The sequence below is a fragment of the Chiloscyllium punctatum genome, chromosome 37 (assembly GCF_047496795.1).
Source record: "Chiloscyllium punctatum isolate Juve2018m chromosome 37, sChiPun1.3, whole genome shotgun sequence".
Classification (NCBI taxonomy): Eukaryota; Metazoa; Chordata; class Chondrichthyes; order Orectolobiformes; family Hemiscylliidae; genus Chiloscyllium; species Chiloscyllium punctatum.
In genome coordinates this window covers 9798016-9816202 of record NC_092775.1, presented here as the reverse complement: position 1 = coordinate 9816202, position 18187 = coordinate 9798016, and the positions used below count along the sequence as shown (strand labels likewise).

At 43.3% G+C, this 18187-nt stretch overlaps 1 protein-coding gene across 1 annotated transcript in view; it reads left to right on the top strand.

Annotated features, from left to right (window-relative positions):
* rbpjl (recombination signal binding protein for immunoglobulin kappa J region-like) overlaps positions 1 to 18187 on the top strand; it is a 74505-nt gene that overhangs the window by 39013 nt on the left and 17305 nt on the right. Inside the window, exons 4-6 of the mRNA XM_072556037.1 lie at positions 5571 to 5696; positions 6796 to 6866; positions 14882 to 14997. Coding sequence (XP_072412138.1) covers positions 5571 to 5696; positions 6796 to 6866; positions 14882 to 14997 — 313 coding nt within the window. The remainder of the gene's footprint in view (positions 1 to 5570; positions 5697 to 6795; positions 6867 to 14881; positions 14998 to 18187) is intronic.

Below are 18187 nucleotides of genomic sequence, written 5' to 3'. Positions count from 1 at the left end.
GTAAATAATAGGTAAACAGCAGCAAAAACAAAAACACAGGTACAGGTAAATGTTAAGAGTTTGTGAGTCCATTCAGTATTCCAACAACAGTAGGGTAGAAACTGTTACAAAACCGGCTAGTGCACATGTTTGGGCTTCTGTACCTTCTCCCCGATGGTAGAGGTTGTAGAAAAACATTGCCAGGGTGGGATGGATCTTTGAGAATGCTGGCAGCCTTTCCTTGACAGCGGGCCTGGTCGATGGATTCTACAGATGGGAGGTTGACCTTTGTAATTGTCCAAGTCAAGTTCACCACTCTCTGTAACCGTCTCTGATCTTGAATGATACAGTTGCCATACCAGGTAATGATACATCCAGACAGAATGCTTCTCGATGGCGCACCTATAAAAGTTGGCAAGGGTATTCGCCGTCATGACAAATTTCCTCAGCTGCCTGAGGAAGAAGAGACGTTATTAGGCCTTTGTAACCAGTGCATTCACATGAAGTGTACAAGAAAGCTTGTTGTGGATGACCACTCCCATCAACATACTCCACTTGTTCCACCTCTGTGCTGTTAATGTGCAGCGGGGGCATGAGTAACATACTGCCGAAAATCAAAAATTAGTTCCTTGGTTTTTCTGGCATTGAGAGCTAGGTTGTTCTCAGTGCACCATTTTTCCATGTCTTCCACCTCCCGTGTAGTCTGTTTCGTCGCCATCTGAGATTCGACTGACTATGGTGGTGTCATCAGCGAACCTGTTAATGGCATTAGTCTGGTATTTGGCGATGCAGTCATGGGTATACAGTAAGTACAATAGGGGGCTGAGTATGCACCTCTGGGGGGATTCAGTGTTGAGTGTCAGTGAGGATGAAATATTGTCCCCAATCTTCCCTGATTGTGGCCTGTGGGTCAGGAAACTGAGGATCCAGTTGCAGAGAGTGGGGCTTAGTCCAAGATCACTACGTTTAGTAATCAATCTTGAGGGGATAATAGTGTTAAAGCTTGAACGTAGTCAGTGAGTAGGATTCTTACGTACTGCCCTTGGTGTCAAGGTGTTCTAGGGAGGAGTGAAGGGCAAGTGATGTGGCAAGTGATATTCCTACTGGAATTCTCAATTCCATGGCTGCCCAGTCTCAATCCCAATGTCTACTGATGATATTTTCATCAGTTGGGCACACTATCGCCCTCAAAGGGCTTAGGTTCAGATTGCACTTCAGTGATTTAGGTTAAAAAAAATCAAGGCTGACACTCCACTCTGGAACCAAGTCAGTAATGAACAGATCCTCCAAATCAGGCATTAAAAGGAGTCTCTGACTGCCCTTTTAGCTGAACATTGCAGAGCTCATGGCATTATTTTCAGAGACTAATTTACAATTTAGCAGAATGAAAGATGACTTTATTGAAACATCCAGGATTATTACAGAACTTAACCAGGGTAGATGTGGAAAGATTGTTTCCCCTTTTGGGAGAGCCTAGAGCCAGTGGGCATCATTTCAGAGGAGGCCATTGCAGATTTAAGATAGACTTGAGGAGGAATTTATTCTCTGAAGGCAGCAAATCTATGGAATCCTTTATCAACAAGGGCTGTCAAGGCTGCGTCATTAAGTAGATTCAAGGCCGAGATGGACAGATTTTTAATCAGTGAGTGAATCAAGAATTATGAGGAAAAACCAGGAATGCGGAGTTGAGGATTATCAGGTCAGCCGCGATCTCATTGAATGACCGAGCAGTCACAATGGGCTGAATGGCCCACTTCTGCTCCTGTATCTTATGATCTTATGAGTAGGCAAATTCTCCCAGAACTCCCTCGATCAACAGCTTAAAAAAAAAACCACCATTAACACTGAAAGAGCTGTGCATGCTATAAATCAGAAACAAAGCAGAACTTGCTGGAAATGCTCAGCAGGTCTGACAGCATCAGTGAAGAGAAATCAGAGTTAATGTTTCATGTCCGGTGACCCTTTGTCTTTTCTGGGGAAGGGTCACTGGATATGAAACATTAACTCTGATTTCTCTTCACTGATGCTACCAGAAGTTTCTTTTCTTGCAACTTCTGTCTTTGTTTCTACTGCTGACATGTTGCTGTGCACAAATTGTCTGTTTATTTCCTACATTACAATAATGGCTACAATTCAAATGTATGTCATTGACTGTAAAATACATTGGGATGAAGATGAGGTGAAAATGCAGTCTAATTTTCAAAGTTTATGAGGACTCAGTTGCCGTCAGCATGGCAATAAACACAGCTTTCTCCAATGTTGTCCACAACCAATGAATAAATAAGAGAATAGTACATCACTGACCATTCCCACTGCTGGCCTAAAATCCTTCCTTGTTCCTAACCATCCTCAATTCTCACTCCCTGTCACAATCTCCTGTCAGTGAAAGTGCTATATGTGAGTCAGTATCAGACCCCAGGGTAAAGTTAAATCCTAGCCCATAGTTGAAGAGACCATTAACATTCACTGACAAGGCTTAATGCATGAAGATTAGCTGCTTGGATCATTCAAGAGTGATGGTGAGTCACAAACAGTCTTGGAACTCACCGAATATGAAATAAATGGCATACTGTAAATTAAGCAAAACAAACAGTTTTCCAAATCCAGTGATCATGAAAGTCTTAACTGCCTGTTTGAAAGGCCTCCATTTTAATTCTCTATGGACAGACCTCACAATCACAGTCCATATACAGTGAGTTGTTATAATCTGGTCTATATTGCAGGAAGCAGTTTGAATTATAACTTCTAAATGGAAGTTGGATAAATACTCGAAAAAGAAAAATGCATTGGCATGGATATTGGGAAAGAGTAAGCAAGTGAAACTAATTGGAGAGTTCTTTGAATGAGCTGGCACTGTCATGACACTGACATTTTTTACAAACCCACCGACTCCCACAGCTACCTGGATTAAACCTCTTCCCACCCTACCTCCAGCAGCCTCCGCCGTATCTGCTCCCAGGAGGACCAGTTCCACCACAGAACACACCAGATGGCCTCCTCCTTTAGAGACTGCAATTTCCCTTCCCACGTGGTGAAAGATGCCCTCCAACACATCTCATCCACATCCCGCACCTCCGCCCTCAGACCCCACCCCTCCAACCGTACAAGGACAGAACGCCCCTGGTGCTCACCTTCCACCCTACCAACCTTCGCATAAACCAAATCATCCGCCAACATTTCCGCCACCTCCAAACAGACCCCACTACCAGGGATATATTTCCCTCCCCACCCCTTTCCGCCTTCCGCAAAGACCGTTCCCTCTGTGATTACCTGGTCAGGTCCACGCCCCCCTACAACCCACCCTCCATCCTGGCACTTTCCCCTGCCACCGCAGGAACTGTAAAACCTGCGCAAACACCTCCTCCCTCACCTCTATCAAAGGCCCTAAAGGAGCCTTCCACATCTATCAAAGTTTTACTTGCACATCCACTAATATCATTTATTGTATCCGTTGCTCCCGATGTGGTCTCCTCTACATTGGGGAGACTGGGCGCCTCCTAGCAGAGCGCTTTAGGGAACATCTCCGGGACTCTGGCACCAATCAACCAAACCGCCCCGTGGCCCAACATTTCAATTCCCCCTCCCACTCTGCCGAGGACATGGAGGTCCTGGGCCTCCTTCACCGCCGCTCCCTCACCACCAGACGCCTGGAGGAGGAATGCCTCATCTTCCGCCTCGGAACGCTTCAACTCCAGGGCATCAATGTGGACTTGAACAGTTTCCTCATTTCCCCTTCCCCCACCTCACCCTAGTTCCAAACTTCAAGCTCAGTAACTGTCCCCATGACTTGTCCGGACTTGTCCTACCTGCCTATCTTCTTTTCCACCTATCCACTCCACCCTCTCCTCCTTGACCTATCACCTTCATCCCCTTCCCCACTCACCCATTGTACTCTGTGCTACTTTCTCCCCACCCTCACCCTCCTCTAGCTTATCTCTCCATGCTTCAGGCTCACTGCCTTTATTCCTGATGAAGGGCTTTTGCCTGAAACGTCGATTTCGAAGCTCCTTGGATGCTGCCTGAACTGCTGTGCTCTTCCAGCACCACTAATCCAGATCTGGTTTCCAGCATCTGCAGTCATTGTTTTTACCACTGTCATGATGGGTTGAATGGCCTCCTCGTGTATTGTAACATTCTATGATATGATGTGATGGTTTTGAACTGGGGTGGACAAAGTCGGAAATCACACGACACGAGGTTATAGTCCAGCAGGTTTATTTGAAATCACAAGCTTTCAGAAAGCAGCCCCTTCATCAGGTGAAGTGAGACTGCACTTTACGAAGTGGCAGCACTCTGAAAGCTTGTGATTTCAAATACACCTGTTGGCATATAACCTGGTGTTATGTGGCTTTTGATGATATGGTTATAGTTTAATAAAGTAACAGTTTGGAATGGTTCAAGCTCACACTTGGGAGGATCTGACAATATGGCCCAGTCCGTTAATAGTATGCTTGTTGGATTAGTGTCAGGAATGACGTCAGACTCAAATTATCAAATGGGTTGCTGTTCCAGAACTTGGTCTTGCTTTCATCAAACTGACAGCCTGTGACACTCAACTGAGAACTGACAGAAGGAGCTGGACCCTTGGTACTGGAATGCTTTCTTATTCAGATAGATTTCCTTTACAAGAGCTCAGATGCATTACTTACTTTTTATTTCGCAACAATGCAAATAGCCCCAAGAGCAACGAATGATTCTGTGTCGTGGATAATCATCCTAATCTCTGGGTTATATCTGAATGAACTGCATATGATAGTTTAACCCTGGCTTTACATTACGAGATTACTCACACAACTTAAAATGTGGAGATGCAGATGTAGGACTGGGATGGACAAAGTCAAAAATCTCATGAACCAGGTTATAGTTCAACGGGTTTATTTGAAATCACTAGCTTTCAGAGAGCTGCTCCTTCCTCAGGTGAAGTATTGGACTTTAACCTGGTGTTGTGTGACTTCTGACAAAACTTAAAAGAAATGAGTACGCAGGAAAAAAAAGATCAGGGCTGACTTCTCTGACCTCAAAGAATAACTATCTTCTAACTTCAAGGGTCAAGAAATGTGGGCTGTGGGCAGTTACAATGAGACTCTGTTCCTTTTACACTGTGAGATTTTACAGTGCTGGAGAGCACTTGGAGCCTGCATCTAAGTTAAAGATGACTACATTGGAACTGGTGCCAATGACTGCCTCCTGGCCCATTCTGCTCTGTGTCTGTACTTGATTTAACCCCGCTGTTTGATCCTTTTGGGACTTTGCTGTACATTTGCACTGTGCAGTTGTTCACTTCCCCCACTTGCAGTAAGCAAGAGAAAACTTTGGAAACAAACCTTTAGAGAACGGGGGTGTTATCTTAACCCACAATGAGTGAAAAGCTCTTCAAATGCTATGGGACTGCCGGACCAATAGACCTCCTTATTCCTTTCCTCATGGTATCTGACCTTCATTCAGCTAGCAACCCCCTGCTTGTTGCAACATTCCCAGGAATGGGGCTTCAGCAAAACAATGATTGGATAATACTGCCATTCACAAATTATGAACGCAGAGATCTGTGACATCAAACATCATCTTTAAGCCATCATTCCATTCCCCTGTAGGTCTGGCTCTGACCAGCTCAGTATGACTCGTGACACTTTCCGCCAATACCTGCAACAACGCCCTGACCAAACGGTGCTGATTCTACACGCGAAGGTTGCTCAGAAATCATATGGAAACGAAAAGAGGTAAGAAACCAAAGCCAATCATTTATGTATCACTTTAACTTTATACAGAAGTATTTATGGTCTACATCACAGCTCGCAGAGATACTCATTTTCTGTGCCTTTAATTCCATAGATATAGCCATCACTGCAATGGCTTACAGAGTGATTTGTAAATTCCTAATGGGATGACAAGATTTTCTTGTGGGGAAAGGTTGAGCAGATTGGAGTTGAGCAGAATGAGAAGTGAGCTTTGTGAAACACGTAAGATTTTGCTGAGGAGAGGGGCAGGGCTTGACAGGGCTGATGCTGAGGGGATGTGCCCCAAGAGAGGGGAATATAGAACAAGGGACCACAGTTTAAAGATAAGTGATCTCCCATTAAGATAGATGAGGAAGAATTTTGTTCTCTTGTGGAGGGTTGTGAGTATTTAAAATTCTCTTTTCATAGAGAGCAGTGGCAGCTGACTCAATGCCTCCTCTTGAGTGAATTCAATGGCATAGTGGTAATGCCACTGGACTAGAACCCTAGGCTAATGTTCGAGGACGCAGGTCCAAATCCCCCCATGGCAGATGGTGAAATTGAATTTAACAGAAGTCTGGAATAAAAAACTAACCTTACAGTGACATGTTGATTGTAAAATCATATCGGGTTCACTAAAGTCCTTTTGGGAAAGAATACCCCACCCTTACCTAGTCTGAATCACATGTGACGCTATCACATGTGCTTCAATCTTCACTATCCTCTGTGCAATTAGGGATGGGCAGTAATTACTGGTCCAGCTCCCATGAATGTTTCTAAATTAATATTCAATGTTATTTGACAAAGGAGTGTATGTGGGGCTCAAAGGGATGGATGGTGCAACAGTGCTTTGCACCAACCATGATCTGGTTGAATGGTAGAGCAGGCTGAAGGAGTAAAATCCTGTTCCTATTTGGTGTGATGGAGGTTTCCCGTAATCAAGTATTAAAGAGAGACATTCTTAGGGCTAGTGTTAACTGGAACCAGAGCCTTCCTGTGGGAACTGGTGCGTGTGGAAGAAAAATTCATTCAACTGATACCAGCAACCAACATCAATCTATTCATGTGACTAACAAATTTTTTTCTTTGAAATTCCGTTCAGGTTTTTCTGTCCACCACCATCTGTCTATCTAACTGGTCCAGGATGGAGACTCAAACATGAGCAACTGAAATGTAAGGCAGTCTTAACATTAACCAGATATTTACTTAGCAATGACTGTGTTTGTATAGGATCTGTTTTTCAATATCTGCATGCAATGGCTAGACTGACAGGCGTGGAGGTATAGTAGCAAAGTGGTTATGTTACTGGACATTAATCCAGAGACCTGGATGAATGAACCAGAGGCTTAATCCAAACAAGGTAACAAGGCATAGATTTAATGGCTATCCCTAATTGCCCAAAGGGTGGATAAGAATTAATTGCATTGCTGAGAATCTGGAGTCACAGATTTCTGAAAGGATGTCAGTCAACCAGATGGGATTTAATGACAACCAATAATGGATGTGGAGGCCATCAGGAGTGCTCATGGGTTGGGAGGGTCAGAGCCAGGGTCAACCTGCCTAATCAAATAAGCTAATTTGTTTTGATTCCAGATTTTCATTGAATTCCATTTGCTAGGATGGGATTTGAACCCATGTCCCCAGAACATTATCTTGGGGTCTGGACTACTCATCCAGTGAAATTATGACAATGCCACCCCTTAATAATTTGTCCTGTTGATGAATACGCTGACCTTTCACTTTCAGATTGACAGGACAAAGGTTCCTTAGTTGTTTGGTTGCAAGAGTCAGATAGCTGTTGAGTTGGGAATAGCCTTAATCAAGTTGCTGAAGAGCATGGGATCACTGTATAATGGTGTCCATAATGTGGCACAACATTGGGTATTTCACAACTAGATGCAAAGTGTGCCAAAGTTGAACTACTATCTTGGTGCAATAGGCACTGTCCATTTGTGGGGGAAAGTGAGGACTGCAGATGCTGGAAATCAGAGTTCAAAAGTGTGGCGCTGGAAAAGCACAGCAGGTCAGGCAGCATCTGAGGAGCAGGAGAGTTGACATTTTGGGCATAAACCCTTCATCAGGAATGGGTTTATGCCCAAAATGTTGACTCTCCTGCTCCTCGGATGCTGCCTGACCTGCTGTGCTTTTCCAGTGCCACACTTTTCAACACCATCCACTTGTACCCTATTGTCAAGTCAGACTGCTGAGTTTGTCTCCCTGCAGTTGTTAACTTGATTTTGGATTGTTTGATAGGAACACCTGCAATGAGATAAACATTTATAGAATTCACAGCCCTGTGACAGGCCATTCAGCCTAATAAGTCTGTGCTGATGTTTATCCTTCATGTGAATCTCATTGACTCTACCTCAGTTGACTCTATCAACATGACCTTGTATTCTATCCCCCCTTGAGTGTGAACCTACCTTCCCTCAGAGATATTCCCCTCATTTGCATTTAGGCCATTGTCTGGGTAAAGAAGGTTTTCCTGAATCCCTGTCAATATTGGTGAACCACAAAAACAATGTACCAAGTAGAAACACCCTCTCATCAAAGGATTAAAAACGTGTCAGACCGCTTTCCCTCTGAAACATTACATTTCCGTATAGGATAAAGAGCACATTGCCATAATCCCCATAGGGCTGCTCTTTCATTAGAAAGAGAGATGACTGATGGAGAGTTTAATCCGAGGGTCATCATGCCTCGGGTGAAGGGAAAGATTGAGAAGGTACAACCGTCACGGTAACCTCATCCGGAGCAGGAATTGAACCCACGCTATCAGTGTCTCTCTGCATCGGCAACCAGCCAACCGAGCTAGCCAACCATCTTTGACATAGAAGCTGGTGTTGGTTTAAACTTTTGTAAACAGCTATCCTGAAAACAGCTGGCACAGAGTTTGAGCTTTCTGATGGTGCAGTAGTACAAGTTATCTTGATCCGGTTTCGACAAACCCGCTGTCTGACCGCATCATTGCAGTTCAACCTGGAAACATGGGAATCAGCACTGGCCAAACATATCGGTTATTCCAGCAAAACTGTGATCCGATCCGAATATTCCTCTGCATTCTGATCACTTTCCCGGTTATTGCCAATGTACAAATTCCCAACCTGAGCATGAAATGCTCCTGAGTTATCAATTTGTCGCAAATCCACGTCTACAAGATATCAGCTGTCTGCCAAGCTCAACCTACAGGCAATGGGATGATTTAGAATGCTAATGGATATTGTTAGCTTTATAGATATAGAGTCATCAGCCCAGAAGAGGCCCTTCAGCCCATAGAGTCTGCTATGACCCATTTACACTAGTCCTAATTTCCAGCACTGGACCCCATTTCCCATGTACATCCAAGTACTTTTTAAAGGTTGTGAATATTATCTGCTTCACCTTCCACCCCGGCAGTACATTCTAGACCTTCATGACCCTCTCGGTGGAAAACATTTCCTGAAATCCTCTAAAGCTCCTGCCCTTCATCTTAAACTGGTTGATTTGAACTTTTCCTCTGTATGAATTGCTAGATAGACTCGATGCCAAGGTTTTAAGCTAAGAATGAGAGAAGTCCTGATTTGAAATCACCCTGGCTAAAGCATAACAGTTGTTGGCTAACAGCAAGGTATCTAATCCTGTAATTAGAACTGGCCTTGTCGGGATCTGTAGCTAGAGGTAAATGAGAGATAGCAGGAGGGGTAAGATTTTGGAATACCAGACAGAAGAATACTCCCTTTGTTGATGAGAGATTTAAATCCTTTACTTTTGCTCATACTTACACTTCCTGGCCAGTAACTTATCAGAGATAGAATTAAATCAAACATCAAACTAATAAGTTACAAAAAAACCCCTAAAGAATGAATATCGTGCTTTGTAATTTCAAGATCATATGTCCCAAAGAGACACAGTGTTTGTTTGTATGCTAGGGGTGTTACATGAGTGATGGTGCACTTAATCTTTCGATTGCTGAACGTGGAGGTTTGTGTAGTTTCTGATGTGTGCCTTGGGGTCCTTAAGGTCTATGCAGACAATTGGACACCTCACTGTAAGGGTATTGCTGTTGGGGAATTATAATTTTTGTAAAAATTATTAGAATGAATTTTATTTTTGAAATGGAAAAGAATTCAATATTTCAGTCACAATCAAAACTTGCTATTGCTGTATAGCGTGAGTTAGGTGCAAGTGACATGTCCTTCTATATTCCTCTCGCGGCACGCTTAAAACCAAAGCTCACTTGATGTTGACATTTTAGTTTCTCAAGCCAACACGCTCAGAGTGAAAACTGCAGTTCATGCGAACTTGTTTAATTTATTTATTTGCTATGGATTCATGCTGAGCTGGCGAAGAAAGACGGAGAATCTACAAATTCAGTGAATCCAGAACATCATCTCAAAAGGTGAGGGTGGAAGGCTGATTGGTAGCTGAAAATTATCTGGGATCTGACTCACAGTCTGGGCGGTGTGATAATAATGTGTTACACTTCACTCAGGGAGTCCAAGTGTACGTGGCAAAATGCTGTGTGTTCTATTCTGGAATAATAGATAGCAACTGCACTTCAGAAATTCACCAAGACTCCTAAGAGAGCACCTTCCAAACCCATGACCACTTCCATCTAGAAAGATGAGGGCATGGGAACACCACTGTCAGCAAGTTCACCTTCAGGCCACTCTCCATCCTGACTTTGAAATATATCTCCATTCCCCCATTGTTGTCAATGGATTTCCCTTCCTAAGGGCATTGTGGGTGAACCTTCAATACATAGACTGCAGCAGTTCAAGAAGGCAACTCACCACTATTTTGCCAAGGGCAACAAATCAAGGGCAATAAGTGCAGGCCAGTAAGGCCCACCATACCACAAACAAATAAATCAAAATACTGACTAAAAAGCCTTCAATTTCTTTTCTTCCTATGGTTGACCAGGAATTTTACCCATTCTTACCACTTGCATGTATTGGAAGGATTTGCAGCTTGATACTTGACAGGTTTTGCCACATTGCACATGTGCCTTCCTTAGCCACCCAGTCCTGGAGTGGGACTCAAACCCAGAACCCCTAGCTCAGAGGTGGGTACACTACTTGCTGCACCATCAGACTCCCTTCAATTGTATAGGTCCCTCTTTAAATAAAAGTTCAAAAGGCTCATCCCTGTTCCAGCCGCTGTCCATTGAAATGTCCATTCAAACATCTTTCAGGAGTGAAATGAGGAAATACTTTTTCATCAAAAGGCTAGTGGAAGTTTGGAACAGTCTCTGAATGTTACCATGAAAAATGCTGTAGATATTAATGATGTTTTCAATTAGTTTAGAGAGATTTTTGATGGCTCATGATTATCAAGAGATGTGGATGCAAGGCAGGGAACTGGAGTTGAGAGTTGAGAGACAGACCAACCATGGTAAATTGATGGAATAGTCTTGAGGGGCTGAATGGCCTCATCTTGTTTCTAGGACTAGAAACTGGCCAGCAAATCGTGAGTTCATTGTACTACCAGAGAAGAGATGTCTGTGGTGTCTTTTAGAGTTATCTTAAATTCTGAGCAGTGCTAAGGCCAGACTTGCACTAAATGTACAAGCTGGCAATGCATTTATGTAAATAAGAGTTAAACCCAAAGCTTTAAGAGGGTGTTGATAACTGCTTTTACAATGACGTTATTTTTGGATAGTTGTTATAGCAGTAGACATTTTTCCTACATTACATCCATGCTGGTGCAAGTGTCTGTTTTAGGAACATGAATTTAGCTCCAAACTGTTTCAGAGTGTATTCAGATGTTGATGAATGCATTGGAGGCTCTTACAAAACTTTCTGGATAAAATCAGGAAAGTTAATATCCTGCTAAGTTCCATCAAGAGTCAGGCTCTCCTTTATAATGTCAGGTTATTTTCTGCGGGAAGAGTAATTACATTTTACTTAACGATTACTGAGTATCGTTCATGGTTTTGCTGTTTGCTTTACTCAAGGGTGGGTGTGAAGTGAGCAACGTTTATCAAAATTATCAACGTTTATCAAATTGACAATGTCATCTTGAAAAATATGGAAGTAAACAAGCTTACAGTCCTCATGGCCCTGTGGATTCAATATTTGAATCAATGTTGTGATAAAGAGTGGATGAAACAGACAAGAGCCTTGTGAAGAAACACTTAAAGAAGGATCTTATGCTGTTTTGGTGCAATGGGTAGTGTCCAGCCCCTGATCTCAAAGTTCTGGGTTCAAGTTCCACTCCAGAAGCTTGGGGAAGGTGGCTAAACATTACAAGTATCAATTTGTAAATCCTTCCAGCAGAAGCCAGTGGAAGGTGATACGTGTGGGAACAATTCTTGGTCAGCCAAGGGATGGAAAGCACATTAGAACGATTGCTACCTATGGCTTCAGACAGCAACATGTGAGTTGAGTGTTTCAGCATCGAGCTGGGCTCCCCGATTGAACTCTAACACAACATCACTGTCACCTAGACTGTTAGCTCCAAATTAAACAGTTCCACCCTCAAACAGTGCTGCTCAGTCTAGAATAGGGTTGCTGTAAAAATCTCTGTGCTCCAATGCTTTAAGATGTCACTTGCTCAGCAGTGCCTTCCAATGGATTTCCCATTTTCTTGCCATCATCCCTCGCCACAGCCACAGCCCACTTTTGTAACAACTGAAGGCTGCTGTAGAAATGATTTTCGAACTATTCATTGGCAACTTGCCAGTTAAATTGAGGTGAGTCTTGACCCTGAAGATTCAGTATCCTTTGATCGGTGGCTATGGTGGCTATTTATCAAATCTTCTAGTTCTTTGGTCACTGTCACTAGCTTTAACCTAAAGCCCCATGTGCTCCCAAGGCTGTTGCCTTGCCATGATCTTTCTGGAATTGTAGGTGAAGCAACTGGTTGACCACCTGGAATATTGTCTCAAACCAAGTTGTGTTGGGAAGATGACAGAATGTTCTAGAAATCCCTGGGGTTAACTGCACCACTTTCAGTGTATCAATAGACAATAGGTGCAGGAGTAGGCCATTCAGCCCTTCGAGCCTGCACCACCATTCAGTATGATCATGGCTGATCATCCTTAATCAGTATCCTGTTCCTGCCTTATCTCCATCACCCTTGATTCCACTGTCCTTGAGAGCTCTATCCAACTCTTTCTTAAAATGAATCCAGAGACTGGGCCTCCATTGCCCTCTGAGGCAGAGCATTCCACACAACCACTACTCTCTGGGTGAAGAATTTTCTCCTCATCTCTGTCCTAAATGGTCATACGGGGTATTTTTAAGCTGTGTCCTCTGGTTTGGCATGTTTCCTGCCTCCAGAGTGTCCAACCCTTTAATAATCTTATATGTCTCAATCAGATCCCCTTCAGTCTTCTAAACTCAAGGGTATACAAGCCCAGTCACTCCAGTCTTTCAGCGTAAGGTAGTCCTGCCATTTCAGGAATTGACCTCGTAAGCCTACGCTGCACTCCCTCAATAGCCAGAATGTCTTTTCTCAAATTTGAAGACCAGAACTGCACACAATACTCCAGGTGTGGTCTCACCAGGGCCCTGTACAGCTGCAGAAGAACCTCTTTGCTTCTATACTCAATCCCTCTTGTTATGAAGGCCAGCATGCTATTAGCCTTCTTCACTACGTGCTGCACCTGCATGCTTACCTTCATTGACTGGTGGACAAGAACACCCAGATCTCTCTGTACTGCTCTTTTACCTAAGTTGATTCCGTTTAGGTAGTAATCTGCCTTCCTGTTCTTGCCACCAAAGTGGATAACCATACATTTATCCACATTAAACTGCATCTGCCATGCATCTGACCACTCACCTAACCTGTCCAGGTCACCCTGTAATCTCCTAACATCCTCCTCACATTCCACCCTGCCACCTAGCTTAGTATCATCAGCAAATTTGCTAATGTTATTACTAATACCATCTTCTATATCATTAATATATATTGTAAAAAGCTGCGGTCCCAGCACTGATCCCTGCGGTACCCCACTGGTCACTGCCTGCCATTCCAAAATGGAGCCGTTTATCACTACTCTTTGTTTCCTGTCAGCCAACCAACTTTCAATCCAAGTTAGTACTTTGCCCCTATTACCATGCGCCCTAATTTTGCTCACTAACCTCCTATGTGGGACTTTATCAAAAGCTTTCTGAAAGTCCAGGTACACTACATCTACTGGATCTCCCTCATCCATCTTCAGAGTTACATCCTCAAAAAATTCCAGAAGATTAGACAAGCATGATTTCCCCTTCATAAATCCATGCTGACTCTGACCTATCCTGTTACTACTATCCAGATGTGTTGTAATTTCATCCTTTATAATAGACTCCAGCATCTTTCCCACCACTGAGGTCAGACTAACTGGTCTATAATTTCCTGTTTTCTCTCTCCCACCTTTCTTAAAAAGTGGTACAACATTAGCCACCCTCCAATCTGCAGGAACTGATCCCGAATCTATCGATCTCTGGAAAATAATCACCAATGCAGCCATGATTTCTCGAGCCACCTCCTTGAGTACTCTTATACCCTGGTATAAGGCCCCAGGGACTTATCAACCTTCAGACCTAACAGTCTCTCCAACACCAGTTCCTGGCAAATATAAATTCCCTTAAGTTCAGGTCCTTCAGCCACTGTTACCTCAGGGAGATTTCTTGTGTCTTCCCCAGTGAACGCAGATCTGAAGTACCAATTCAATTTTTCTGCTATTTCTTTGTTCCCCGTAATATATTCCCCTGTTTCTGTCTTCAAGGGCCCAATTTTAGTCTTAACCGTTTTTTTGCCTTTCACATACCTAAAAAAGCTTTTACTATCCTCCTTTATATTTTTGGCCAGTTTACCTTCATACCTCATTTTTTCTCTGCGTATTTCCTTCTTAGTAATCCTCTGTTGTTCTTTAAAAGCTTCCCAGTCCTTCGTTTTCCCACTTATCTTTGCTATGTTATAGTTTTTCTCTTTTAACTTTATGTGTTTCTTAACTTCCCTCTTCAGCCACGGCCACCCATGCCTCCTCCTAGGATCTTTCTTCCTTTTTGGAATGAACTGATCCTGCATCTTCTGCATTATACACAGAAATATCTGCCATTGTTCCTCCACTGTCATCACAGTTGCACCAGTACGTGTGTGTGTCTGTGGGGGGGGGGGGGGGGGGGGAGGGATGAGGTTTGAGGGTAGAGTTTTTTCTGGACTATCTCATCTTGGTTGAGGTGGCCACAACAATTTACCAACATCAATATTTGTTTCAGTGTGTGGTCTCAACGAATCCAGCTGTAGACTCTGTGGGTACATGGGGTTAGATGGCATTACCAACAGTCAAGAAGCTGCAATGAAGATCAACTTTGAAGAACAGCCCGACTCCAAGGTACCATTGGAATCTTTAATGGTTGTGTCTTAAAATCATCGGATGTGGCCTTCGATCCCTTTGGGATGTGCTTTTTTCTGGAGGTTATGCTGCACAGAAACAGGTCATTTAGCCCAATCACAGAATCCCTACAGCATGGAAGCAAGTCATTTAGCCCATCCAAAGAGCATCCCACCCATACCCATAACCTACCCTATCCCGGTAACCCTGCAGTTCTCTTAGTCCACCTGACTGGTACATCTCTGGACACTATGGGCAATTTAGCATGGCCAATCCACCTAACTTGTACATCTTTGGATAGTGGGAAGAAATCAGAGCACCCAGAGGAAACCCATGTCGACACAGGGAGAATGTGCAAACTCAACACAGACAGTCGTTTGATGGTGGAATCAATCCCAAATCCCTGACATTGTGAGGAGGCAGTGCCAGCCACTGAGCCACCGTGCCACCCTCAGTCCATGCTGGAGTTTGTGCTCCTCTCCAGCTTCCTGCTATCTTTCCTTATCTTACTCTACAACTGTATCCTCTATTCCCTTCATCTTCCTCCTACACTTTCAGACAACATATGGCATTCTTGTAGCGTTGTTAACATAATGAAATGCACCAAGGTGTTTCAGAGGCATGTTAGTCTGAAACACATAAAGAAATGCTTGGCAGATGACCAAAAGGGGGGCCAAAACATAGCTTTTACGGAAAAGAGAGAGAATTTGAAAGGTGGAGAAGTTTACTCAGGGCTTTACAGGAAAGTTAGTGGTGGGCCAGTTCTATGGTTTGTAGCGCAACTCTCTGATAGTACAGCCACCCATGGAGATATGGGGAATTCCAGAGATACATAAAGGACCAGGATTTGAGGACTGTAGTTATTTCCGATATTTTAGGGCTGAAACAGATACAGAGATAAGGAGGGACACAGCCTTGAAGCAACTTAAAAACAAAGATGAGAAATTCAACTTTTTAAATTTTTCTGATAAATGTCCAGTAATACTAAAGATAAACATATTTAGTCTTATCCTATACTTCGAAGCAAAAATAAACCTTCTAAAGATCAAACAGTTAAAATAGTATAAGATTGATGTGAATGTGTTAATCAGTCTTTTACAAACACACACATCAGCAACAGCAACCATTTGGTGAATGAATGCAGGTCAATTTGGAAATCTGAAATAAAAACAAAGAAATTGAAATGTTTAGCAGGTCTGTTATTAATTGTGGAGAGAGATCAGGTCAATAATCTTTCATCTGAAACATTAATTATGTTTCACTCTCCACAGTTGCTGCCTGACCCTCTGAGTAATTTCAACACTCTTCGTCTTTTGAAAAACTGAAAGGACTGTGGATGCTGTAAATTGGAAACAAAAATAGAAATTGCTGGAAAAACTCAGTAGGTCTGGTAGCGTCTGTGGAGAGAAATCAGAGTTAATGTTTCAGGTCACGTGACCCTTCCTCAGGACTCTCTTTTTTGTTGGATTTCCAGCCTCCACACTATTTTGCCTTTTTTTGCTATCAGTTGTCAATCTGGAGATGCCAGAATCTCAGTGGTGAAGGTTGAGTTGTTGGGTTGTGATAATCCAAGACACAAGAGGGTGGCAGGGGCAGGGGGGATTGTAACTTAGCAAGTTTTGAGAAGATTTGTGGCTTAGGCTGAGATTCTGGATGTAGGTTTGCTCGCTGAGCTGGAAGGTTCATTTCCAGATGTTTCGTCACCCTACTAGGTAACATCTTCAGTGGGCTTCAGGTGAAGCACTGCTTATAAGTCCTGCTTTCTATTTATATGTTTGAGTTTCTTTGGGTTAGTGACGTCACTAACACATAGATAGAAAGCAGGACTTATCAGCAGTGCTTCGCCTGAGGCCCACTGAAGATGTTACCTAGAAGGGTGATGAAACATCTGGAAATGAACCTTCCAGCTCAGCGAGCAAACCTACATCTGGAATTGTAACTCCTTGGGTACTCTCAGCTTGGCCACCAGATGGTGTCCTGTTGGAGAGGTCAAGCATCCTACCTTCCAAAGGGAATCAGTGACTCCCTTGGACTGTAGGATGCTTTTGGTATTACTGTCATAATGGAGATCACTGAGGCATTGGTCAGTCTGAATAAAAGTGGCCTCAGAGAGTCCACAATGAAAGCGTAAAGTGGGGAGGAAATGGAGATTCAAAACAATAGTTCCAACCAATACGATAAAGGTTCCCAGTGATTATTTTCTGGATTGAATTCACTTCCTATATCATAGAATAAAGGTAATAATCACTGAACGCCCACCGTATTTGAATGAGCTGTGCAATTAGTCTCTTTATCCTCACCACCTTGAAATTGTTTCTCCCCTCCCCCTGTTTCACATTCCCTTTTCAAAGGATGTTTCCCACTCTTCATACAGCACATTCCAGATTACAATAATCTCTTTATTTAATTAATTCCGGATCAGTCTCTCTTGGTGTATTGTGATACGCCTCTGGAACAAAGGGAACTTGAGCCCAGGCCTCCAGGCTCAGAAGTAGGAACATTACCACTATACCACAAGAGCCCCAGATTACATTGGTCGCTGAGTAAAATAAACTTTTCTCACTTGCTGACTGGTTCCTTGGCCAATCAGTCTGAATCTGTGTCCTCTGGTTACTGACTCACCTGCCAGTGGATACAATTCCTCCTTATGTCCCTTCATGATTATAAATGTCTTTATCAAGTCTCCCCTAAAGCATACTGTTGTAAGATGAGCATTGTGATCTTCCCGAACCCTAACCCTCATTCCTGATCCCATCCTGGTCAATCTACTCTGCACCCTCTCGAAAGTTATTATCCCGCTGAAATTCTAACGCCCAGAATTAGATTAGATTCCCTACAGTATAGAAGCAGGCCCTTCGGCCCAACCAGTTCACATCGATCCTCTGAAGAGTAACCCACCCAGACCCATTTTCCTCTGACTAATGCACCTAACACTATGTGTAATTTAGCACGGCCAATTCACCTGACCTGCACATCTCTGGACTATGGAAGGAAACGTGACTCTTCTGGCTGTGGTTCCCCATACTTTTCTTTCTGTTAGATTCTAATCCTTAATCAATAAAGTAGTCAAATCATGACTGCATATAGACTGCAGCAGTTCAAGAAGGCAGCTCACCATCACTTTCCTGGGCAATTAGGAATGCGCCCAGCCATCAATGCCTATAACCCATCAATGAATGAAAGAATACTT